We start from the raw sequence: 26,803 nt of genomic DNA, 5'->3' as shown, positions 1-26,803 counted from the left end.
TTAAATTGAGCCTCTTTTGTCATACTCTCTCATAGCATCCCTTACTCTCCCAACATAAAATGTATTGGTTTTAAGTATATTTTTATATTATATTACATATTTAAGGCCATCTCTTTTGTTTACCACTATATGCCCAACATCCAGCACAATGTCTGATTTTAGTTACTTGTGGAACGTGTAAATAAAGTCATTAGGTTCTTGGGATCTTAAATGGGGGAAGTTGATTGATAAGCTTCAGAATTCCCTTGAATTTCCTGAAATTATCTAAAACAATTTGATTATATACATATTTCTCAGAACCACCACCTTCATTAGGTTTCAAAGGGGTCTGTGACCTCCCCAAAAGGTAAGAAATCACTGGCCTATTTCAGTTATAAGATAGGATTCAATACCAAAGAACTCCCCTGTAGCCCAGAACAAAGTATGGTACATGGATGTACCTTCACATGGGAAGAAGTATGGCTGCGTGAACAGGTGTACATGTAACTTACAAGAACAGAAACAGAAATGCCTCAGTGAGCTCACAGAACAGTCCACATTCTCACTTCCCCTGAGGAACCAATCGTTCCTGCAGTCACTGGGCTTCAGGAGTAGCTGCTTGTATTCATCTGTTTCTTCCAGCAACTTCCATCACTCAGGCTAGAGAAAAGGAGTCTGTAATTTCCTCCCTTCACCTGTTAGGGATGCTGACATCCCTCTTTGTGAAAGTTCCTTTTAATAACAAATCTGTAAACCTCTCAGTTAACAAAAGCATGGGGTGGGCTCTGTATATAAAGCACATGTGCCCAGGCAATTTGATCCCTTGCCCTGTAGCCAGAGAGGAGATCCAGCCTAACCCGGCTACAGAGTGCTGCACTTATTCAGGCTGTGGGAGACTCTGAGATGAGACTCTGAGATGCAACTCTGAGATGGAATGGGCTAACTAGCTGTTGTATATTAAATCTCTTCTTTTTCTCCCAGCTGCAGATGCTTCCCTTCAGTAAATTTTTCTCCCTCATTTTTCTCCTGCATACGGAGACTTCAAAAGTAAATTTGTCAGAGAAAGGGTTTTGATGTGCCACTAACTCTGTTATCCATATTAACAGAGACAAGCATTGGTGCAGATAATTCAAAGCCAAAGACTCTTTCTATATAGCTTTGTAGTTCACTGTTTTGAGGGCCTTGGTGGCAGACTTACCTCCCTAATTATGTTTGTCTTTGCTTCTTATTCAAATGAGTTGTCTGCCCTAGGGCCAGGCATTTGGGCAACAGGAAGATTCTGGCCAAGAATTTGTAAAATTCACCAGGGAAATCCATAGGTGCACAGATGATCAAACTTGACTACACTGAGATCACATTCTTAATCACCTGTGATCAATTGCTCTGCTTCTCTGTGACTAAAGTGAGCCACGGAAGAGACACAATTATAGGAGACTAGTTGGAAGGGAATGAGTCTTTACATTTAGATGAAGACACAAGACTGTTGTGGCTAAAACTGATAACAAAACCAATGTTGCTGTTTTCCCTGCCTGGGCCCACAACCTTCTGTTCTGTAGCCAGTTCTATGCAAATCTCATGATGTTCATCTCTCCATTATATCCTGCACTGGCTCCCTGTGCTAGTCGTTGGGGCTATCCACAAATATCTGACTCTCTCCTCTTAATCATGTGTTAGGACCATACACTTCCACCCACAAAGTGAGATATGGCTGCAGGACTGGTGTTGGCTAATGGAATATGAGTCAAAGTGGCATGTGTCACCTCTCAGGGGATGGTTCCAGAGCCAGTACGTGCTTGGCTACATGTTTTGTCTAGTGATGCAACTGGCAGCGTCTGAGACTGTGGCTGCTCATCAGCCTGAGTCCTCAAGTGACTGTGATGAGCAGAGCTCCCATCACCCAGTGATAGGCATGTGGTAGGCACAAAAAAATACCACCACCTGCCCTGGCCAGGTGGCTCAGTTGGTTGGAGCATCATCCTGTGCACCAAAAGATTACAAGTTCAATTACTGGTCAGGGGACATATTTAGGTTGCAGGTTTGATTCCTTGTTGGGGCATGTATGGGAGGCAAGCAGTAAATACTTCTCACATTGATGTTTGTCTCTCACTCATTCTCTCTCCCTTCCTCTCTCTCTAAAATCAATAAAAATACATATTTGGGTGAGAAGGAAGGGAGGAAGGAAGGGAGGAAGGGAGGAAGGAAGGAGATAAATCCCTGTTTTCATAAACCACAGAGATTTTAAGGTTCTTGGTTAACTAAGCACATCTCTATTTTGGCACATGTTAAGCTGCACCATGATTGTCTGAGTTATCTTTCCAACTAGATACTGAACAACTTGAGGCCGGAATTATTTTGTCTTCAGTACATTAAATACAGTGTGTAGCATTTAAAACAATGTGGTATAAAATGAAATTCTCTTCCTTCCTGGCCTCTGTGATGCTCCATTTGTATGGTTTTCTAGCACTTGCTCCCCTACCAGTATCACTGGCTGAAATGATAAGGAGTCCTTGGTGTTCAGATACACGGGGAATGGTGGAGTTGTTCTTTTGGATCAGTAGTACAAGTAGGAAGAGCTGGCGGAGGGGAGGAAGAGGCATTCTTAGGTTGCAGGCATTTCAAATACCATACGTGGTCAAGGGGCAGACAAGATTTTTGAAATGAAGTTTTGGAGTGACCACAGGGGGAAAACATAGTATCCAAAAATGTTTTACGAGGAATCACAGGTGTTATCTGAACTAGACTTCTACATCATCATCATCATCAGGAGCAGCAGCATCCTAATATTTACTAATAATTTACTATGTGGGAGGCACAGCTTCCACAACCTTACAACTAACTCCTTGGATCCTTACAACTCTATAAGACAGTTATTATTATTTCCATTTTATAGATAAATAAATTGAAGAACAGAGAGTTAAATCCCCTATGGCCACACAGCAAACAAATATCCCTCTCTGAATTCAGGGTCCGCTTGCACACTCCCCCCCATGGGGAGCTCACTAACTCCCAATGTATTGTACTCCCCAGAGTCATGTCTTGCCTCTCCCTCCAACTACTGTCCCTCAGACAGTTATGCCTCTAAGACCAACACAAAACAGTTCTACCCTCTTCTTTCCAAGGTAGTCCTTCACATATATGAACGCAGCAATTGTGTGTCCCTTTAGGCTCCTCTTCCCCAGTCTAAACCATCCCAATTCACTCAATCCTAGTGTGCCACAGCCTGAGGTCCCTCACTATCCCAGCTCAGTAACACATGTGCTAGTTGGTTAAGTCAGCAGAGTGGAACTGCTGACTCTCCCTTCTGCTCTGGCACTGAGCTAATGCCTTCTACAACCCCAGCAAATTCCTTTCCCCTTGTAAAGCAAGGTCTGGAAGCAGAAATGGGACCATAATCTGCTACAGAACAGCTGGTTGGCCACATGTCCTGCACATGTCCCCATTCTGGCAAACGAGATACTAAAGGATCCACACATTCAGATTTCCACGTTCTTACTCAGTCTGGAAGTCTGTCCCTGCCTCTTCTCATCCCCCCGCCCCCCTGCCCATTCCCTTCCCTCACCACCCTCCTGTCCCCAGAGGCAGGGCTGAGGGCAGGTACTTCACTCACCATGGAGTTCATGGCGAAGTGATTGTGCTGTGTCTGCAGGTCTAGAGCGTGCTGGTAGCTGACTCCGATCTCTGTATGGCTCTGGAGGAATAATTCCTTGTTGTGGCTTATCCAGTCGAACATCTAGAGGGGACAAGATCATACAGAGTAATTAGAAGGGTCATGGGGCCAACAGCACAAAACTTTCAGAGCTACTGGAAGAAAAAAAAAAAGCCCTCCTGCTGGTTCCCGGTGAAAACAAGTCATCACTGTCAGAGCAGGGTGGTCCACAGACTGGTTTCACAGCAGAGCCCTCACTTTTAGTGTAAGGACCCACCATTGCCCTCTGTGTTTCTCTGCAGAGCCTAATAGAAAAAGAGTAGGAGGATCAGGGAGAGGAGGATGAAAGCTATTCACTATCCCTGGTTACTTCCCCTTTGTAAAAAGTTTTAGAAAGCCTCAAGAGGGCCCTCTGCATGTTTTAGGGACAGGTGATGAGGGGACAAGCTGGGAGACTGAATCTATTCCCAACTCTCCCAGTCGGGGAGAGAAAACCATGTTAAAAGCAACAGGGCATACTAACTTGCCATGTACACAGTAACCAACCACACACTTTGTTGAATTGACTTTGAACTGAACCAATCTTCTTGTGGTTTCACAGACTCTTAAGTCCAGGGTTTCTGCTATAACCCATCAGGAACCACAAGAAGATTTTAAGGGTAGAGTAAGTACTGCTTGGCACAGTGGGCACTGAGCCATTTTCTTCCCTGTAGCTCTGTACCCTGGTTTTCATTTAGGTTTCTCCTAGGCAGCCCACATGCTTTAAAGGTTGCTGACCAGAACCCCAGCTCCAGGGGAGAGCCTGGTCACTCTAAAAGTTATCCCTCCTCAGGACATCAGCTCTAAGCCAATCAGTGTTTCACATTTCCTGCTCAACAGATTTTCTCAGAAATAGGAATGTTACCCAATTCAGTACAATAAAACATGAGGGGAAGTTTGCTGGAAGGTTCTGGGAAAACAGAACCCTAGTTCTTTAGATACAATCTATCTTCCTCTAATGCTAACATTGTGACCCTAAGCCTCAAATCGCTGAGCCATACCAATCATGAACCATTCTGCTGGCATTTGGCAGGTGAAGCACATGGACAGAGAAAGGGTGTAGTCAAAATAATGTCAGGAAAGCAGACAGAGCCCTGACTGAGACTTCCTGATCTCCACCTTGTCTGTGGACTTCCTTAGTACCTGCCTCAAGAAATCCTCTTTATTATTTAAGCCTATTTAAGTTGGATTTTCTGTAATTTCCTGCCCAGATCAGTCAGATCTGGTCAGATCAAGTCATACAACCAGGAAAGGTGTGAAAATTTTGGAGAAGAGAATAGCTACACTTGGAACTGATGCTCTGTTGTTTGAGATGGGCCAAGGGCTGGAGCTCACCTGAGCACAGGTACAGGCTGAGAAATTGCAAAGATCATGTAGCCTTCCTGGAAGCACAATGGGAGCCTCATTCATTATCATCTTTTAAACAGAAACGTGAATTTACTTTTTCAACTATATCCAACCAACATTTAAGGGACACTTGCTGTGTGCCAGGCACTGTCCAAAGCAACAAAAGGCAAAAATGACTAAAATGTGATGCTTGAATTTATTAAGTGACATGAAGGCCAATGTGGAAAGCAGACAGAGACTCAGATACAATGCTAGTACAACTAGGCATATGACTTACTTAAACTCACAACTTGGAGATTTCTGACCAAGATGGAGGCATAGGTAGATACACTTTGCCTCCCCATACAACCAAATGTGGGACAACAACAAATTTAAAAACAAAAAGTAACCAGAACTGTCAGAAAATCGAACTGTATGGAATTCTGACAACCAAGGAGTTAAAGAAGAAATATTCATTCAGACTGGTAGGAAGGGCAGGCACAGGCAGCCAGGGTGGAGAGGAAACATGGCAAGGTGATGACTGGAGGACCCAGTGATCCCATATTTGCATGCAGATAAACTGGGAGGAACAACTGGGGAGCAAGGCAGACAGCACAACCCAGGGTTCCAGCATGGGGAAATAAAACCTCAAACCTCTGGTTATAAAAACCTATGGGGATTGCAGCAGTGGGAGAAACTTCTAGCCTCACAGGAGAGTTCGTTGGAGAGACCCACAGGGTCCCAGAATGTACACAAACCCACCCACCTGGGAATCAGCACAAGAAGGGTCCAGCTGGCTTGTGCATAGCAAGAGAAGTGCCTGAAAGATAGCCAAGAGTTGGGCAAGTGGCATTGTCCCCTCTCTGACCCACCCTCACCTACAGTGCCACAATGCAGTGACCTGGATTGCCCTGCCCCAGCAAATACCTAAGGCTCTGCCTGTTACAATGTAATAGGTGCACTGAGGCAAAGAAATATGGTACAAATGAAAATAAAAATCAAAGCTCCAAAAATAGAACTAAGTGATGAAGAGAGAGCCAACCTATCAGATGCAGAGTCAAAACACTGCTGATCAGAATGCTCACAGAAATGGTTGAGTATGGTCCAAAAATAGAGGAAAAAGTGAAGGCTATAAAATGTGAAATAAAGAAAAATATACAAGAAACCAACAGTGAAGGGCAGGAAACCAGGACTTGTATCAATGATTTGGAGCAGAAGGAAGAAATAAACACTCAACTACAACAGAATGAATAAACAAGAATTCAAAAAAAAAGAGGAGAAGGTTGAGAACCTCTGGGGAAACTTTAAATGTCCCAACATTCAAATTATTGGGGTACCAGAAGGAGAAGAGGAAGAACAAGAAACTGAAAACTTATTTGAAAAAATGATGAAGGAAAACTCCTCCAATCTGGCAAAGGAAATAGACTCCCAGGAAGTTCAGGAAGCTCAGAGAATCCCAAAGAAATTGGACCCAAGGAAGCACACACCAAGGTACATCATAATTACAATACCCAAAATTAAAGAAAAGGAGGGAATCTTAAAAGCAGCAAGAGAAAAGGAGACAGTCACCTACAAAGGAGTTCCCATAATACTATCAGCTGATTTCTCAAAAGAAACCTTGCAGGCAAGAAGGGGATACAGAGAAGTATTCAAAGTCATGAAAGGGAAGGTCCCATATCCAAGATTACTCTATCCAGCAAAGCTATCATTTGGAATGGAAGGGCAGATAAAGTGCTTCTCAGATAAGGTCAAGTTCAAGGAGTTCATCATCACCAAGCCCTTATTTCTGAAATATTAAAGGGACTTTTTAAGAAAAAGAAGATAAAAATATGAACAGTAAAGTGACAATAAACTCATAGCTATCAACAACTGAACCTAAAACAAAAACAAGCACAAAAGCAAACTAAGCAAACAACTAGAACAGAAACAGAATCCCAGAAATGGAGAACACATGGAGGGTTATCAGTGAGGAGAAGAAGGGAGGAGAATGGGTGAAAAGGTACAGGGAATAAGAAGCATAAATGATAGGGACAAAATAGACAGAGGGAGGTTAAGAATAGTATAGGAAATGGAGAGACCAAAGAACTTCTATGTAGGAACCATGGACATGAACTAAGGGGGGCAATCAGGTGGGAGGGGGTGTGCAGGACAGAGGGGAATAAAGGGAAGAAAAAAATGTGACAACTGTAATAGCATAATCAATACAATATAAATATACTTAAAAAAAAATCAAAACTCGAAGAAAATCTATCAAGATAAAGGCTCATATGGTCTATCAAGGTAGCACCACCCCCCTTGAAGGAGTGGGGACAAGGGTAAACACAGAAGGCTTCCCAGAGCAGGTGACACAGGAGTTAAGCATTCACTCCTGCTGAAGATGAGTGGGATGCAAGCTCCAGGCAAAGGAGTGATCAAGGGGACAGAACTGTGGGGCATGCCAGCATGTCCAGGGCTCCGAAAATACCTCAGCAGTGCTTCTGGAGCCTAATGTGAGATGATGTTTCTGGGGAGGTAGATCAGTTGGCAGACCATGGAGAGCCCTGGACACAGGCTTCAAAAAACCTGGACCATATACTGTGAGTAGCAGTATATTGGTGGAGGGTTTTAAGTTGAGTATTGAAGAGTGATGTGAGCTTTGAAAGCAGTGTGGGATGTGGATTGGAGGGGTGAACCGGGGCAGAGAGAATAGTTAGGAAGCTGTTGTCACAGCAACCCTAGTGAGAGAGGGTGAGACCCTAGAAACCTGGCTTAGGGAAGTGGCAGTGGAGTCAGAAAAGTGGGCCGAGCTGAGATCCACTAGGAACCAGACTGAGGACTCACTATGGTTCTGGGAGGGAGGGCAAGAAAGAGCTTGGGAGAAGAGCCAGGTGTCTGGCATTGCACCCTGGCCCTGGGTCCTTGTAAGAAAAGTTGTCACCACAGGTGTTCCCTTAAGAGGAGAGTAAGAAGCTGGGCTGGAGAGACAGTGGGTTCAGTTTTAGATGTGTCGAGTTTGAGAAGCTTATGAGAGTTTCAACTGCATGTGTCCTTTGGGCAGTTAGATTTGTGTCTGAGGTCAGGGGAGAGGCATTGAGAATGTGACAACTCACACTTAGCATAAAAACATCACCTTCTGCATGCAAACATGCAGGATTTACGGATGATTGTCCCTTTTGAATTACCTGGATCACTCTGGCTACCTGTACAAATAATAAAGAGCAAAAATATCATTCTTTACTTGCAAGCGTCAGTGGATGTTTCAGGCTGGGGATTCCTGTAGAGGCTGGATCCGTATCTGCTGTGCACACTATCCTGGGTCTGCTAGCCATGGCCAGCCCCACATTGCAGGCACTAGGGCAGGCTTATGTTTTTAAATTACTACCATTAAGCACCAGGGGGGAAAGAAGACAAGTGCCCAGGAATTTAGAGGAGTCTCATCCTATAATTTCTGATCACTAAATTTGTTTCTCAACCCTATTTTAAAATAATCCCTCATCTTTTTTTCCTTATTGACAAAAAGAATCAATAAAGAAAATGAAAATCTGAAGTGCCTGAAGCCCTTGGAATCTGTGATGAAAAGAGATCACATATATTCTAGCCTATCCCAGTGGCCGAGAAGTGACCTTCCCTGTATTTTCTCTTAAATGCCATTTAGATATGCAAATAAGCAGTGGAATGCTATGCTAGCTTCAGAATGACTAGATGGCCCAGCGCCAGGTCTCTACTGGACTACAGAGCAAGGAAAGCTGAACACAGGCCCGTTAGAATAGAAAGCAGTAAGAAATGAGTTAAAAGACATGCCAGAGTGGACAGTACTACAGGAAATGTACACCTCATTGAATGGGCTCTCAGAATGGGATCTGAGCCCATGCCATTCCACCCAATTCTGCATTCCATGTTGGAGCCCACAAGCTGCTCTCTTGTGGCTGGGCATTCTGGGGAAGTTTAGCTGTGCTGGACACAGAGTTCCAAAGAGGTGTCACATGTCTTGGGCAGAGAGAAAAAGACCTGCTCGGGGACCAGATGGTAGCATGTGGTATCAGGAACCAGAGTCTCTCCAACATGGCTGTTTGCTAAGGAATTGTCTCATCTGCTCTGGGCCTGAATCTGTTGCCTAATGGTATTAAATCCTCACTCTTGTAAGCTCGGCTGTCTGTCATTTTCATTTTTTTCCTTTCAATATATTTTATTGATTATGCTATTACAACTGTCCCTTTTCTCCCCCTTCACTCCCCTCCACCCTGCACACACCCTCCAACACACATTCCCCTGTCCCTTTTTAGTTCATGTCCATGGGTCATACATATAAGTTCTTTGGCTTCTACATTTCCTATAGTATTCTTACCCTCCCCCTATCTATTTTCTACCTACCATCTATGCTACTTATTCTCTGTACCTTTTCCCCCTCCCTCCCCCTCCCCCTCCCCTGTTGTTAACCTTCCATGTGATCTCCATTTCTGTGGTTCTGTTCCTGTTCTCGTTATTTACTTAGTTTGTTTTTGTTTTTGTTTTAGGTGTGGTTGTTAATAACTGTGAGTTTGCTGTCATTTTACTGTTCATATTATATATCTTCTTTTTCTTAGATAAATCCCTTTAACATTTTATATAATAAGGGTGTGGTGATGATGAACTCCTTGAACTTGACCTTACCTGAGAAGCACTTTATCTGCCCTTCCATTCTAAATGATAGCTTTGCTGGATAGAGTAATCTTGGAGGTAGGTCCTTGCCTTTCATGACTTTGAATACTTCTTTTCAGCCCTTCTTGCCTGTAAGGTCTCTTTTGAGAAATCAGCTCAGAGTCTGATGGGAACTCCTTTGTAGGTGATTGTCTCCTTATCTCTTGCTGCTTCTAGGATTCTCTCCTTCATTTTAATCTTGGGTAATGTACTTATGATGTGCCTTGGTGTGTTCCTCCTTGGGTCCAACTTCTTTGGGACTCTCTGAGCTTCCTGGACTTCCTGGAAGTCTATTTCCTTTGCCAGATTGGGGAAGTTCTCCTTTATTATTTGTTCAAATAACTTTTCCACTTGGTGCTCTTCCTCTTCTCCTTTTGGTACCCTTATAATTTGGAGGTTGGAACATTTAAAGATGTCCTGGAGGTTCCTAAGCCTCTCCTCATTTTTCTGAATTCTTGTTTCTTCATTTTTTTCTGGTTGGATGTTTACTTCTTCCTTCTGATCCACACTGTTGATTTGAGCCCCAGTTTCCTTCCCATCACTATTGGTTCCCTATACATTTTCCTTTATTTCACTTAGCATAGGCTTCATTTTTCCATCTAATTTGTGACCAAATTCAACCAATTCTATGAGCATTCTGATTACCAGTATTTTGAACAGTGCATCTGATAGGTTGGCTATCTCTTTGTTACTTAGTTTTATTTTTTTTGGAGCTTTGCGCTGTCCTTTCCTTTGGGCCATTTTTTTTTGTCTTGACGCACCTGTTATGTAGTGAGGGGTGGAACCTTAGGTGTTCAACAGGGCGGAGCAACTCACAGTGGTGAGTTGTGATGCTGTATGTGGGGGAGCGCTCCGAGAGGGAACAATGGTGCCTACTCTGCTCTCTGCCGTTCTGCACTCTGTGTCGGATTTCAGTCACTTCCCCCACTTCCCACAAGCAAATTGGGTCCTTCTAGTGTTCAGTCCTGGGTGGGTGGGTTTGCGTACATTCTAGGACCCTGTGGGTCTCTCCAACAAACTCTCCTGTGAGGCTGAGAGTTTCTCCTGCTGCTGCCTCAACCCCCATAGGTGTTTTCAATCAGTGATTTAGGCTTTATTTCCTTGGGCTGGAGCCCTGGGTTGTGCTGTCTTGCTCCCCAGTTGTTTCTCCTAGTTTATTTGCTCACGAATGTGGGACCACCAGCTCCCCCAGCCACCACCTTGCCTGCCGGCCAGCTGCAACCTGCATGCTCTGCTCCACAATCTGCTGCCTTGCTGGATTTGACAGCTGCTGCCTTGCCCGCCCTGGTCCTCTAGCCACCGTCTTGCCTCAAGTCCTCTCCACCCAGTTGCCCATTTCTGCCCCTCCTATTGGTCTGGATGAATGTGTCTTCTTTAACTCCTTGGTTGTTGGACTTCCATACAGTTTGATTTTCTGTCAGTTCTGGTTGGTTTTTGTTTTTAAATTGTTGTTGTCCTTTTGGTTGTGCAAGGAGGCACAGTGTGTCTACCTACACCTCCATCTTGGCTGGAAGTCCCTCATTTTCATTTCTGTTGCATTCAGTGAAACTGGCTGCAGAGAGAGAATATGTACGTGTGTGCACTCATGTGCTTGTGTGTAGTCAAGCTGGATGAAGACTAGACTCATTCCAAGCCTGGCTCTGTCACTAATTACCTGTGAGACTATGGGCAGGTCTCCTCATTTCTGGACTTCTCATTTGCAAGGGATAAGTGGTTCTCCGGATGGAGGTAAGCATCCTGTTTAACAATTAGCTCAATTTGGAAACTTACAGAATGTGCTTTTCATTCAAAATAAAAACTGTTTTACTGAGTCTCCTGGATTAGAAAGCATATTCATCACCGCAACTTACATTTCAAAGTTTTGAATAAAAGCATGTCAGTGAGAAAACTGACATTCATTGATAGCCAGAGAAAGGAAGCTTCTTCATTTCAGCCCTGATGTTTGTCTGGTGTGTTAGAGTTTAAAACATCCATTTGTACACTTCATTTCACTGCATCCATCAGGTCCACTTCACAGATGAAAAACAGGGACAAAGAAGTGAAGCCCAGTGTCTAGAACTCATTCATTCTACCCAATCAATGCACATTTACTGAGTGCCTGTTGAACTGGGCTCGTGGGACAATGCCCTACCTACTCCATTCTGTCTGGGCTCCACAGGGTGGTTACCCCTCAATAGGCAGCCACCAGGACACTGTGGGGCTCCAGCTGAAGTAAGGTGCTATCCCTCATGTGGAGTCAATCACTCTCCAACACCCAGCTTTCTCCTCTCTCCTCACCCCTGCCCCATCAGTGCCTGGGGACAATGATTCAAACAGCCCCACGTTTCTCAATAATCACTTAGTGAACAAATGAATGCAAGAGTGAGTTGGCAACAGCTCTCAGGCTGCTTATCTCTAGAGAAACTGACCATTTCTAAGCTCCCTTCCAGCTAGGACATTCTATGATTTGATCTATTTGAATTGAGCTCTCTGGAAGACACTTGAACTAGACTGACCTAAAGATCTAAAGAAAAACTAAAGAAAATATCTCTGCAGTGGTCTCAAGCATTTTGATCTCTCTCTCCATTTTACAAATGGTAGATTCAACAAAATGTAAAATAACAGCAAAATTCCTCTAACAGGAACATTCATGTCTACATAATGAAATTTTATCTCTTTGTTTGGAAACCAACATAGTTTTATCTAATTAAGAAGATAGACGTTATAAGCTACTTGGGGTTTTTTTCTCTTTTTTTTCATGTTTTGCTTTTAACTAAGTAATTATTTTATGCTGGCTAAAATGCAATGAAAAGTATAAAAATCTGATTCTTAACATATAGCAAATGATAAAAGAATCTATTTAAATGCAAATTAGGAAAATAACAAGGAACCTTTTCCCCCTTTTCTTTTGAAGATGGGACAGCTAAAAGGCTATTATTGTTCTACTCTGTTTTTAGTGAACCATAAACTATTTCATAGAGCAAAGATATTGAATAAGAATCTTGGGCTTATTTTCCTCATTTGCCAAATTTAGCAATGGCATCTGATTTGGATTTTTAACTTTCAAAACATCCTACCACCTACTGTTAGTGTTTTATACCATCTGTAATTATAGATTTATGTTGGTTTTTAAGTTGTTCATATTCAGCTTTGATGGGTTAAGAGAACAGAACACAACCAATGGACTTTCTTTGTCTAAATATGAACATTCCAGCATCACCTGTGTCCCCTGGAGCCTGTGACCCATCCATAAAGCCTGCGCCCTAAAAACTACTAACAACCTCCTGACCGGTGAACCTTGCTATGTCTGGAATTGACTGCAAAGAGCAGAGGCTTCCAACAGGAGACCTGGATTCTAGTGCAGATTCTGCTGTATAAACTATGACAGGTTAGGTATTGGTTTGAACCTCAGTTTTTTTACCTGTAAAATGGGGATAATTTATATCATTTTGACTTTAGCAGAGTAGTAGTGAGATTCAAACAAGACAATGGTATCAAGCGTTAAGTGCTACATACCTAGTAGATTTTAAAATCCAGAGTAAGCATACTCAACTGCACATATTTCCCCAATGTTTTCATTTGGACCACAAAATAGATGAAAGGTGTGGATTTGGAGTTGCAGTAGGTTCACCTCACTGAGAAATCACCGTGGGTTAATGGAAATCACACGTGTACCTCATACATGAACAAACCCACAGCCCAACACTCAGAGATGCACCCTAGAACACCCACAGGGTGCTATACAGACCACGAACACCCCTGCATCCCCCCACTGCCTACACCCTGACATGCACTCAGGGGCCATGTGGGTACCCTTGCTCACATGGGACTCAGAGACCCACACACTCTCCCAGGGCTTTGCCTGAGGGCACTGTTGTGCTCCTGCCCTCCCCGTGCAGCCTGGCCAGGGATCTCACTCCCTCTTGCTTTGCTTCCAAACTCTCCCTTTCCCATCCTCTCTGACACCCCAACTCTTTCACTATTAGACACTCAATCCCTTTGGCTCTCAACAGTTTTTCACTCAGGAGAGATTCCTATTAAAATGAACTATACCTGCAACCCCTCCTGGAATTAGTTTATTCTAATAAATAGCTCAATAAGAAAGCAAGGCCTTTTGTGAGAACAACTCAAGGATGAGACCCTAAAATGTGGTGGTGCAGAAGCCCTGAACAGAAGGACAGAGGCCCAAAAATGAGTAGTGGGTGGGAACCAAAAGCAAATTTCCCCACTTTACAATTCTGATTTCACACGAACTCAGACTAACCCTGGGGTACACGTTCTTGTGCAAGTAGGGCAACACACAGACCCCATTTGTGTGTTCTGGCCCAGGACCCTTAAGCCCCTTCAACCTGGTTTTCAATTACCTACTCTTCTAAGATTGAGCATTCCTGCTTTTCTGAAGTGGGGCAAAGAAAGAGGAAAAAATAAAGGACCTCAAAATGTGAATCTAGTTTCTAGGTTCCTAGAATTTTCTTTTTTTGACTCCCACACTCCAGGTTCCTAGAATTCTTGACTGAAGGGAATTTGATACCTTGCCTCTTCTGATACCTTTTACAACACTTGAAAGCCAAAGGAATTCAAGGTTCTAAGAGAGCATCTTTCCACTGGTATCTATAGATAGGGAAGATGACTGGGATTTATACCCAATAGACTGTAGTTGCCAACAAGTATCTACTGAGAGAGGTAAGATTCTTTGAGCTCTACCTGTTTTCCTTTAAGATTTTGGCATGCCAACAGGCATACTCTAATATGTTGTATAAAAGAGAAGCCACTTTTATCTTTCACCATAAATCCAGCTGCTCTGGGAAGATGGCTCAACCCAATTACCTGGGAGATCACCACATTTCTTACACTCTCTACACCCAAATTCCCAAATCTCAGATCCAATACATTATCATGCTGCTCACCTCTACAACTGCCCCAGTTTCTCTATAAAACAGGTAAACGTCCCACTGTGAGCAATGGGTTAACAATATCGCTAGCCATCAGAGAGATGCAGATTAAAACCACAATGAGATACCACTTCACACCAGTCAGAATGGCCATCATAAACAAAGCAACAAACAACAAGTGTTGGAGAGGCTGTGGAGAAAGGGGGTCCCTAGTGCACTGTTGGTGGGACTGCAGACTGGTACAACCACTATGGAAAGCAGTTTGGAACTTCCTCAGAAAACTAAAAATGGATCTGCCTTTTGATCCGGCAATCTTAGGATAGAGTTCCATTGCTGGGACTCTATCCTAAGAACACTAAAACACCAATACAAAAGAACCTTTGCACCCGATGTTCATAGCAGCACAATTTACAATAGCTAGGTGCTGGAAGCAACCTAGATGCCCATCAGTAAATGAATGGATCAAAAAACTATGGTACATTTACACAATGGAATTCTATGCAGCAGAAAGAAAGAAGGAGCTCATACCCTTTACAACAGCATGGATGGAGCTGGAAAGCATTATGCTAAGCAAAACAAGCCAGGCGGTGAAAGACAAATACCACATGATATCACCTTTAACAGGAATCTAAACAACAAAACAAAAAAAAAACTAGCAAAATATAACCAAAGACACTGAAATAGGGGACAGTCTGACAGTGGCCAGAGGGGAGAGAAGAAGGAATTTCAGGGGAGAATGGGTAGGGTTTACAGGAGCAAATTTGGAGGACACATGGACAAAAACTAGGGGTGGGGGGTAATGGGGGGGAAGAGGGGAGGGTTGGGTGGGTGGGCTGGAATGGGAGTAGGGGGGAGAAAACTGTACTTGAACAATGATTAAAATTAAAAAAAAAAGAAAAAAAAAATCCCCTACCCTTCTGCATGATAACCTGATGTTCAGTTAACACCCTCATTCTGTTTTCCTGGAAAGAGATGAAGACAGTATGTGTCAACACACTACTAAACAACCTCCCAGTTGGTAGACTGTATCGGATTGGAAGAACTAACAATGGACTATAAATACCTGATGGGGACCCCATACCTTGGGGTTCCCTGAGTGGGGTGACTCTTGTAGTTGGCATGTCCATTGTGGGCAACCTAGAAGCTATGCCAATGGAGTTGTTACAAGAGATATTAGCTCCTGTGGGGCATGGAGTTTTTAAGCCATGGCAGTTTCTGAGCTTCCCTGTATGGATCTTTTCTGCCTGCACCTGAGCTGGACTGAGCCAGGACTATCCTGCTGGTAAGCCACAGTTCCCATTTTATGTCTTCCTGAGGAGATCTGCACCAAAGGTGGCCCCATTAGTCTGGTAAGTCAGAACACTTAGTGGGACCTAAGAAGACTCCTTGGTGGGTGATGCATACTTATTCAGAGCCACACTATATGTATGAACAATAGTAATGTGCCTCTCCTTGTCTTCCCTCTCTCCATCCTCCTTTTCTATTTTAGATTTCTCTTAATAACAGCAGTCATGATAATGATAACAACAACAATAATGGTAACAACAATTAACATTCTTTGAATATTCACTGTGTGCCAGCCATTGTTCTAGTACGTTACATATGCTAATTTAATCCTCTTAATAACCTCATAATTATCTCCCTAATATTAACCCCCAATATTATCATCTTCATTTTATAGATTGGGAAACAAAGACACAGAGAGGTTAACTAACTTGCCCAATACCACACAGCTAATAAGTGGCAAAACTGAGATTCAAACCTGAGATGCTTAGTTCCAGTGTTGATACTCTTAACCCTGTTGCTCCACCTTCCTTTGTGCTCAGAGCTTCATTCCATCTATCCTTCCCATCAATCACCAAATTTTCAGAAGTGCGCTCTGCCTCTGCTGCCTTTGTTTTCCCTCCATCCACTTTCTCCTAAACCTGCAATATGTCCTACCTTTACTACTTTCTTAAGTCTGCAATTACAATGAAAATCAATCACCTTTTTGAGTTCTTCATACAGCCACTTCTCCTTCCCTTTGATCTGATGCAGCCCTTTCTGAAATTCTACTCTCTCTGGCCCTCGAATGAGGTCATTTTCAGGGGCAGGCCATCTGGCTGCAGACATGATGAGCTTTTCCCTCCTGCTTTCTCAGGTCTATCCAACACTAAATTCTCTCAGGAGAACCAGCGTTTTTACACACCACACTCTCTTCCTTGACATACAATGTCTAGTCTCAGCATGACAACAATGGAAACACTCTGATTTTAAAAGCTCACCAACCCTCCTATCCTACACTAACTTATCCAAATGTACTTCCATTTCTCTGGCTGCCTCTTCATGGGTTCTTTTCCTGTCCCCCACACCCTTACAGTGACAGTCTCAAGATTTGGCCATCAGTCCTCTGCCCTTTATTCATCATGCTCTGCCCATTTGAAAATCCACCCAGGCTCACAACTTCAACAACACGAATAGTATTTCCTATTTCATGCGCCAGGCCCTGTGCCAAGTACCTCTGTAGATTATCTCATGGAGTCCTTATATTGCTACAAAGAAGGTATTGTTAATTCCATTTTAAGCATGCCAAAAACTCAGTACAAAGAGGGGAAGTAAATTGCCGAAGATCACATAGCTTGTAAGTGATGGAGATAAATTTAGAATCTAGTGTCCACCTGAACCTTAATCCCATATAATTTCCTATGTTCCAGCATGCCCTCTAACCTGAACTTCCAGATAACTGACAAGAATAAATACATGCCAGGCTCTGCACAATGAGCTTTACACACATTATCCCAATCCTCAAAACTGCCCTATTAGGTAGTAGATACCATCATCACCACCTTTTTCTAGTTAAAGCAACAGATTCAAAAAGATTAAATAACTTGGCCAAGGTCACATAATGAAAACTCAAATGGCATCTTGAAAACTCATATCTAGGTCTGTAAAACTCCAAAGTCCATGCTTTTAAATCACTATCAAATTGTCTCCCAAATATCTACCTAAATTTCAGCCACATGGTGCCTAATGGACTCACTATGAATATTCCACAGCATCTTCTCCGACTACTGTATCTTTTCCAGGAAAATATTACCTTCTACTGAGTTCCCACATCTTCACTACATTTGTTCTTTCTTTCCTCAAATAACTCTGAAATACACCCTTTTCTTTCCATTCTGCTGCCACTTACCTGTAAGCCCCCCTGCTTAGATTATTGCAATCAGTTTCTTACTGGTCTCCCTAAGTTCATTTTCTCCCTTATAACAACCCATCTGCCCCCAATAGGTCCACTGCTCTAGTACACTGCTTTCACCATGTCATTCCCTTAGTAAATAAATAAATATTGCTGTTATTCATAATCTACAATGCAAAATTCAATCTCCTTATTCTGGCATTCAAGGTGTCCCCTTCCCCCTCAAAAGGCCCAAATCTGCCTTTCCTGATTTCTACACACCACTACCCAACACCAAGCACCCTTTCCAGCTATATTCCATTCACTGCCATACTCACACACCATACCATACTCATTGCCAACCCCATTTTAATGGTCATGTCTTTCCTCCCTCATGAAATGCCCCACAGCCAAATAGCCAAATTATTTCCATCCTTTGAAATACAATTGAATTCTCACCTCCTCTTGATGCCTTCTTCAACCAATTGAGACCATACTGATTTCTCTTTCCTCCAAACTCACTACTCCAGTGTTTACCACAGTAGTTCACAAAACTTCATTCAGCACTATCTGAAGTGGTTTCTTTAAAAAAAAAAGTGACATAGCTTCCTAGACCCTACTTTGAGATTCTGACTCAGTAGGTGCATTCCAGGTGATTCTGATGCACTTGTATTTTTATTTAAACAGTGCATGAGGAAATTTATGGTCTATCCAACATTGGGTAGTTGGTATCATATTTATTTTTTAATATATTTTATTGATTATGCTATTACAGTTGTCCCATTTTCCTCCCTTCACTCCCCTCCACCCTGCACACCCCCTCCCACCCACATTTCCCTGCCCCTTTAGTTCATGTCCATGGGTGGTACATATAAGTTCTTTGGCTTCTACATTTCCTATACTATTTTACCCTCCCCTTTTCTATTTTCTACCTACTCTCTATGCTACTTATTCTCTGTACCTTTTCTCCCTCTCTCCCCCTCCCACTCCCCTGTTGATAACCTTCCATGTGATCTCCATTTCTGTGGTTCTGTTCCTGTTCTCGTTATTTACTTAGTTTGTTTTTGTTTTTGTTTTAGGTGTGGTTGTTAATAACTGTGAGTTTGCTGTCATTTTACTGTTCATATTTTAAACTTCTTTTTATTAGTTAAGTCCCTTTAACATTTCATATAATAAGGGCTTGGTGATGATGAACTCCTTGAACTTGACCTTACCTGAGAAGCACTTTATCTGTCCTTCCATTCTAAGTGAAAGCTTTGCTGGATAGCACAATCTTGGATGTAGGTCCTTGCCTTTATGACTTTGAATACTTCTTTCCAGCCCCTTCTTGCCTACAAGGTCTCTTTTGAGAAATCAGCTGACAGCCTGATGGGAACTCCTTTGTAGGTGACTGTCTCCTTATCTCTTGCTGCTTCTAGGATTCTCTCCTTCATTTTAATCTTGGGTAATGTACTTATGATATGCCTTGGTGTGTTCCTCCTTGGGTCCAACTTCTTTGGGACTCTCTGAGCTTCCTGGACTTCCTGGAAGTCTATTTCCTTTGCCAGATTGGGGAAGTTCTCCTTTATTATTTGTTCAAATATCTTTTCCATTTGTTGCTCTTCCTCTTTTCCTTCTGGTACCCCTATAATTCAGATGTTGGAATGTTTAAAAATGTGCTGGAGGTTCCTAAGCTTCTCCTCATTTTTTTGAATTCTTACTATTTCATTCTTTTCTGGTTGAATGTTTAATTCTTCCTTCTGATCCACACTGTTGATTCGAGTCCTAGTTTCCTTCCCATCACTATTGGTTTCCTATACATTTTCCTTTATTTCATTTAGTGTAGCCTTCATTTTCTCATCTAATTTGTGACCAAATTCAACCATTTCTGTAAGCATCCTTATTACCAGTGTTTTAAACAGTGCATCTGATAGGTTGGCTATCTCTTTGTCGCTTAGTTGTATTTTTCTGGAGCTTTGCACTGTTCTTTCATTTGGGCCATTTTTTTTTGTCTTGACATGCCTGTTACATAGTGAGGGGCAGAGCCTTGGGTGTTCACCAGGGCAGGGTACCACATCACTGTGTTGTGACACTATATGTGGGAGAGGGCTCTGAGAGGGAACAGTGGTGCTTGCTCCACTCTCTTCTGGATTTCAGTCACTTCCCCCACTTCCCACAAGCAAATTGGGCCCTCCTGGTGCTGATTCCCATGTAGGTGGATTTGTGTACATTCTAGGACCCCATAGGTCTCTCCAATGAACTCTCCTATGAGGCTGGGACTTTCTCCCGCTGTCTTAACCCTCACAGGTGTTTTCAATCAATGGTTTGAGGCTTTATTTCCCTGTGCAGAGCCCTGGGTTATGCAGTCTGTTTTGCTCCCCAGTTGTTTCTCCTCATTTATCTGCACTCGAGTGGGGGACGGCTCACTCTGCAATCTGCTGTGTGGCCAGGTCCGCCTGCTGCTGCCTTGACAGCCAGCTGCAGCCTTGTGTGCCCCACTCCACTATCTGCCATCTCACTGGGTCTGCCGCCACCACCTCAGCTGCCCTAGTCCTCCAGCAGTTGCCTTGCCTCGAGTCCTGTCTGCCCAGCCCATCTCCACCCCTCCTACTAGTCTGGATGAGTATTTCTTCTTTAACTCCTTGGTTGTTGGACTTCCACACAGTTTGGTTTTCTGTCAGTTCTGGTTGGTTTTTGTTTTTAAATTGTTGTTGTCCTTTTGGTTGCTCAAGGAGACGCAGTGTGTCTACCTACACCTCCATCTTGGCCAGAAGTCTCCTGGTATCAGATTTAACCCATCTATAAACTAGTTGAAAGCAATGATAAATGACTAGCATAGACCAATGATCCTTGAAGGAAGATAAGCACACATTAAGCCTCATATTCACTCTGCTTTATCTTTGAGGGTATTTTTCAAACAGTAGAGAAGGAAAAGAGGTGAGAAGCAACCAGCAGTCTTGATGGGTGTAAGAAAAAAAGATTAGAGTTCAGAGCTAGAAAATGGTTAAAATTTCAGTGAGAGGATAGGAGGGAGATAAGGAAGATAAAAAAAAAAATCTTCATTAAAATTTCCTTCAAGTCCTTGGCCACATCCTAAGTTGTGCATATGCAAGGCAAGCCTCCAGAATATATGGCAGAGAACAGCTGTGGGAGATGAAGGATACTGAGAAGTAAACAGAAATGATAGAGGTTACCTAGAGATGGGGAAATATTGGGAGTTCTTAATGTGAAGACAGTTCTGTGAACATTCTGTGCTTTGCGTTGAGACCCCAGAAATACCAGGCTGTGGGAGAAAAACCACATCCAAAGAATAAGGACTATGCCCTATGAGTAATGAAGAGATGGAAATAGGTCTGCCGCAGCAAAGACAAAATCAAAGCTCAGTGTGATCAAGATCTGCCAGTAATATAACTGCACCCCAGAACAATACTAAACAGTATTTAGAGAAAGATACCCTAATCAAGAGTCTGTTAAAAATCATTTATAATATCCAGTATACAATATGAACTGCTAGATATACGAAGGAGCAGAGAAAAGTGATTCCTAATTAAAAAAAAAATAAAACAGTCAGATGGCAGTGTAGGCAGACATGGCTTCCCTCTTCGCACAACAACATCAAAATTATAGCTAAAATATAGAACCATTACTCAGAATGGCCATAAATCAAGTTGAATGGAAGTCTGACAAGTACAGAATTAAAGAAACTACATCCATCCAGAGTGGTAGGAGGGGTGCAGATGTGGAAGGGGTTGGTCCCACACCCACATGTGGTGGATAAAAATTTGGGAGGGATATCTCAGGAGCAAGGAGTCCCAGATCCACACCAGGCCCTCTAGCCCAGGGTACCAATGCTAGGAAGATAAGTCCCCAGAATTTCTGACTGCAAAAACCAGCAGGGATTGAGTTGGTAGAAGAAACTTCTGGAGCCCCAAGCAGTTCCCATTAAAGAACCGCACCCCCCCCCACACACTCACCTACTCAGACTCACTCCCTCTGAGTTCTAGCACCCAGGTAGCAGCTTGAAAGGCACCAGTGGGATACAGCAAGAAACTGAAGTGTCTGGTATCAAGTTGAACAGAGGCCATTGTTCCTTTTCTAAGCCCTCTCCCCACAGAGCCACAGAGCCGGCAAGCTGGTACCACATCTGAGACTCCATCAACCTGGTTAACACTGTTAACCAGCCCTGGAGATCCCCAGAGATTTTGTCCCACCCAACTTATGGGCCCACCCCAGCAGATTTTCCATATGAATAGCTGGTCTTGGCTCTTGCTGCACAACTTCCTAAATCCTCTCAAACAAGCAACAGCTGGCTTCAGTGAGCCCCAGACCCAGCATAAGCAGCAGCCAGCCTAGCTTCACAGCTTGGCCTCACATGGGAATCTCCAAGCCCAGTGCCAGTAGCAGCCATCTCAGATTGCTTCATAGTTCAGGCAGGGTGGCCCTGGACAAAACACAGGTTGGGGCTGACCCTGGTCTGCACCACCTGGGAAACCCCAAGGCTGGGAAACCCAAGGCCAGCAAACCCAGTGGACAGCTACAAACTGTTACAGGGTGCAGCCAAGAAGGGGGCCCCAAATAGGCATTTGAAATGGAGTCCAGAACTTAAGGTGTCCAGGAGATTTTGGGATGTCTCCATGCCCCCCGCCCGCCCCCCGCCCCCCCCCCGCCCAGGGTGTGGGTTGGGGGAAGGGACAAATGGAGCAGGGCCATTGAGAGCTGTTTAGCATAGCAACAGCCTTGCAGCTAAGCTCTGGCGTGGTCGTTTGGCATATCTATAACCTTTGACTGGTTGCATAGATATGTTAAGTAGCTGTGATCAGCTCTAAGCCAGGGGAATGGAAGTAACTTCCCCACCCAGATGTAACTGGGAGGGCGGGTCCCCTGAGTTACAGCACCTGCGTGGGAGCTCAGAGAGGATTGGCTCCAGGACATGGGGCCACGCCTGCCCAGACTCAGGATGGCAGCCCAGTAAAGCTGGAAGGATACGAGTTCTGGCATGTGAAGCCGAGTGTGGGAGGAGTCGGAAATGAGGCTGCAGAGGAAGATTGGCCGCAGGGATTTAAAACCCAGATTTGGCAGCCATTGAGAAGGAGAACCACGCAGACTTGAGGGAGTGGAGACTCCTGGAGCCCTGAGAGAGGGAGAACAACGAGGCAGCCCTGAGGGAGAGAACCACGCGTCTTTAGCAGAGTGGGGACTCCCGCATCCCAGAGAGAGGGAACCACGTGGCCTGGCAGAGTGGGGACCCCCACAGCTTTAGAAGGGGGAACCACCACCTGGTTTTAGCAGAGATCCCAGCGACTCAGCTGAGGGTGCCAGCAACCCAGGGAGGTCTCCCAGTCGAGATGGAGTACTAACTGGGAAGAACCAGAGGACTGCCTAAGCCATGGACTTCTATTTCCTTTCCTGAGATACGGTACTCTAGACTGGGCAAAGGGGGAAGGAAGGAAGGACTGTGTCTGTTTGTGGGTGTTTTAAGGGACTTTGGGATTTTGGTGAAGACATTAGGTCACTACTTTAAGTTAATATAGCATTAAATAAACATTTCCTTTCCTTTTCACGAATCTCTGGCATTGAGAGACGTCTTTCCTAGGGCGGCAGACATAACAGACCCGGGGCCTTCTTTCAATAATAGTATATCATCCCAGGCCCCCCTTGTTGTGTTCTGTAACAAAACCACATAGGAGCACCACCACCCTGCCCCTGCACAGCTGATTCTCCAAAGAGGGCAGAGGTTTGTGGTAAGTGGTCATAGCTGATCCTTACAGCTGACTGGTCTGGGTAAATATCTCTCATTGATCTGCCAACAAGACTCAACTAAACAAGGAGGGTGTTATCAGTTCAATGGGAGAGACAAAGGGTGCACCTTGAGCACCCAGATTAGTTGATAGGGGAGGCTGTGCCACTGGATCTTATAGGACACCTACTACATTAGGCCACACTACCAAGACAGAGTCAAACAGTTCTATCTAATACACAGAAAAAATCCCAGAGAGGATGCCAAAAGGAGCAGACAAAGAAACAGAGCCAAAATGAAAGAACAGATCAAAACTCCAGAAAAAGAGCTAAACGAAACGGAGATAAGCAATGTATCAGATACAGAATTCAAAACACTGGTCATAATGATGCTCAAGGAAGTTAGTGAGGACCTCAGCAGCATAAAAAAGGTCAATGAAGGATACATTAATTGAAATAAAGATTTACAAGTAAACAATAGTAGAGTAGATGAAGCCGAGAATCAAATCAATGATTTGGAACATAAGAAGAAAACAACCAACTGGAATAATAAGAAAAAAACAAGAACCCCAAAATATGAAGGTAGTATAAGAAACCTCTGAGACAACTTCAAGAGGTCCAACATTTTCATCATAGGGGTGCCAGAAGGAGAAGACAAAGAGCAAGAGATGGGAAATCTGTTTAAAAAATAATGAAAGAAAACTTCCCTAATTTGATGAAGGAAATAGACAAGCAAGTCCAGGAAGCACAGAAGGTTCCAAACAAGATGGATGCAAAGAGGCCCACTACAAAACACATCATAATTAAAATGCCAAAGGTTAAAGATAAAGAGAGAATCTTAAAAGTAGCAAGAGAAAGCAGTTAGTTACCTACAGGGGAGTTCCCAAAACACTGTCAGCTGATTTCTCAAAAGAAACTTTGCAGGTTAGAATGGACTGGCAAGAAATATTCAACGTCATGAAAAGCAGAGACCTACGTCCAAGACTGCTCTACTCAGCAAAGATATCATTTAGAATCAAAGGGCAGACAAAGAGCTTCCCAGATAAGAAAAAAGTAAAGGAGTACATCACTGCCATTATTATATGAAAAGTTACAGGGACTTATTTAAGAAAAAGATAAAAACTATGAACAATAAAATGGCAAAAATATACATCAACAATTGAATCTAAAAAATAAGCAAACAAGAAGAGACAGAATCATGGATATGAAAGGTGTTTTCATTGTTGCCAGATAAAGGTAGGTCTGGGGGACTGGGTGAAGAGGTGAGGGGATTAAGAAGTACAAATAGGTGGTTACAGAATAGTCACAGGGATGTAAAGTACAGTATAGGAAATGGAGTAGCCAAAGAACTTATATGCATGGCCCATGGACCTGAATGAAGGACAGAGGACTGCCTGAGGGAGTGGGGAGTACTGGGTGGAGGGGGGCAAAGGAGGAAAAATCAGGACAACTGTAATAGCATAATCAATAAAATATAATTTAAAAAGTAAAATAGTCAATAAAACAGACCCAGAGAGGATTAGGCTATGAATTTGCAGATAAGATTTTCAAAATGACTGTGATTAACATCTTTAAAAAATAGGAGGGGAAGGGACAAAATGAATTAAAATATAGAACATGGCACCAAAGCCTAATTCTCTTTCATATAGTCAAAAGTACCCTCATATAGTGTCATGTTCATGATGCTTGGCATAATATTGTATTCACTTATTGAGTACCCACAGTTCTCCATTGAATTAGAAATGAATGTTAAATGATCAAGATCAAAGTCTAGCGAGGGATACAAATGTATTCTATATTCTGTCAATTTTAAGTGTGAAAGGTAGTATGAGAAGTGTATACTACAGGCTGATTGTGGAGGAACACTGGGTACAGTCTGGTGGAGGCAGAGTTAGGGAAAAGCATGGCTGGCTTCCAGAAGGTAGCAGCAGATGAACAATACTTGGAAGGGAACAGGATCTGGGTGAAGGAGGTATAAGTGAGAAGGGAATCTTAATGAGAGAAAATAGCTTGAGCAAAGGCCTGGAGGCTTACAACAGCAGGGCACAGAGAAGTACAAACTGCTCCAGGGCATCAAGTGAGTAGTAAGAAGGGATGATAAGAGACAGGGAGGGGCTAGGTAACAAAGGGGCAAAGGTCGAAAGGCAGAGGAACTGGGCTTTTACTCAGCCACAGTGGGGAGGCACTGAAGGACAGAGATAGGGTCAACTTGCTTTTAACCCTGAACTGGATGTCTACACTGCGGACCACAGACATTAATCTCATTGCAAAGGGGATTGCAAGCCAGCCCTGATCTCACAAACAAAAGCAACTAGCACATTATAGATTTCTCACCAACTAAGCGTTCTCTGCCTCTCTCTATTCCACCCTCCCCCCCACCCCAACTCCTTTTCTCACAAAACCTTCAATGTCCAGGTCAAAGAAGATAAATATAAAGGAGGAAGGAAAGATAACAAATGAAAGGTGCCCACTACAGTGTACAGCACATAGTAGATACTGAATGCACGTTAATTCCTTTCCACTTCCTCTGGGTTCAGACAGGATAAGCTGGCAGTCAGTCACAAGGAGTAGTTGCTTTCTGATTAGAGAAATTCAGACTGTAAGACTTCATGCTAAAAATCTCACACTGTCCTTGAAAATGAGCCACAGCACAGCTCTGCCTGGGGAAGCACATGGTTATGTTAGGCCTTAAAAGGCCTCTCCCCTTGCTCTTGCCCTCCTCATCCTAAGTGATGTAATGAAAAGTCTCACCAAGTCCATTATTAACATAAATATTTTCAGACCTTAAATAAGGGTTTGTTTTTTTTTTTTGGCATTTCCAATCTGTTGCTGGATGGGCTGAATCCCCTGCAGCACTGGCAATACACACAGTATCCCCCGCTGTGGGGACAAAATGGTCATCCAGGAGCCAGCAAGTCAAGCAGACAAGAAACAGGACCAGCCAAGCCAGGAGTCAGCCCAGGCAGCCCCAGGATGTTGACTCCAAGGGGCCAAATTCCTTCCATCTGAACCACAGATGCTGATAAAATATTTTCAGGAACAGAATGAGGGAATGTGCTTCACTCACTTCCCAAAATGTAGAATTGAAGAGGTCAAATCCTACTTAATTTGAGCTAAGAAAATAGTGCCCAACTTTATCCCATAGCTAAATTTAGGCATGAACTGAGATCTAGCCATTGGCAAGTTAATTTAGATGAGCTAATGCTTGTTCCTGGCATACAGGATGCACTCAGTAATTGGTAACTACTATTATTGTTACAGCAAAAATGGAGCGTCTGCTGGATGTTGCATCCCATCCTCCCACACATACTAAAATCGGCTGTGCCAATCACTTGCACATCTGGGGAAAATTTTCACAAGGGCTAAGCAGGAGGTGGCTCTCCTTCAGCAGTCACTCTCTGAGAGGAGGAGGCAGGT

At 43.4% G+C, this 26,803-nt stretch overlaps 1 protein-coding gene across 11 annotated transcripts in view; it reads right to left on the bottom strand.

The window, feature by feature from the left end:
• The window catches only part of KALRN (kalirin RhoGEF kinase), a 701,923-nt gene that overhangs the window by 402,890 nt on the left and 272,230 nt on the right, over nt 1–26,803 (bottom strand). For all 11 annotated transcript variants that reach the window (XM_036018207.1, XM_036018206.1, XM_028504792.2 and 8 more), the window contains exon 6: nt 3,587–3,709. In XM_036018207.1, coding sequence (XP_035874100.1) covers nt 3,587–3,709 — 123 coding nt within the window. The remainder of the gene's footprint in view (nt 1–3,586; nt 3,710–26,803) is intronic.

Source organism: Phyllostomus discolor, chromosome 2 (genome assembly GCF_004126475.2).
Source record: "Phyllostomus discolor isolate MPI-MPIP mPhyDis1 chromosome 2, mPhyDis1.pri.v3, whole genome shotgun sequence".
In the NCBI taxonomy this organism is placed as follows: Eukaryota; Metazoa; Chordata; class Mammalia; order Chiroptera; family Phyllostomidae; genus Phyllostomus; species Phyllostomus discolor.
The sequence above is the reverse complement of the archived record's forward strand: the minus strand, read 5'-3'. Positions and strand labels throughout refer to the sequence as shown.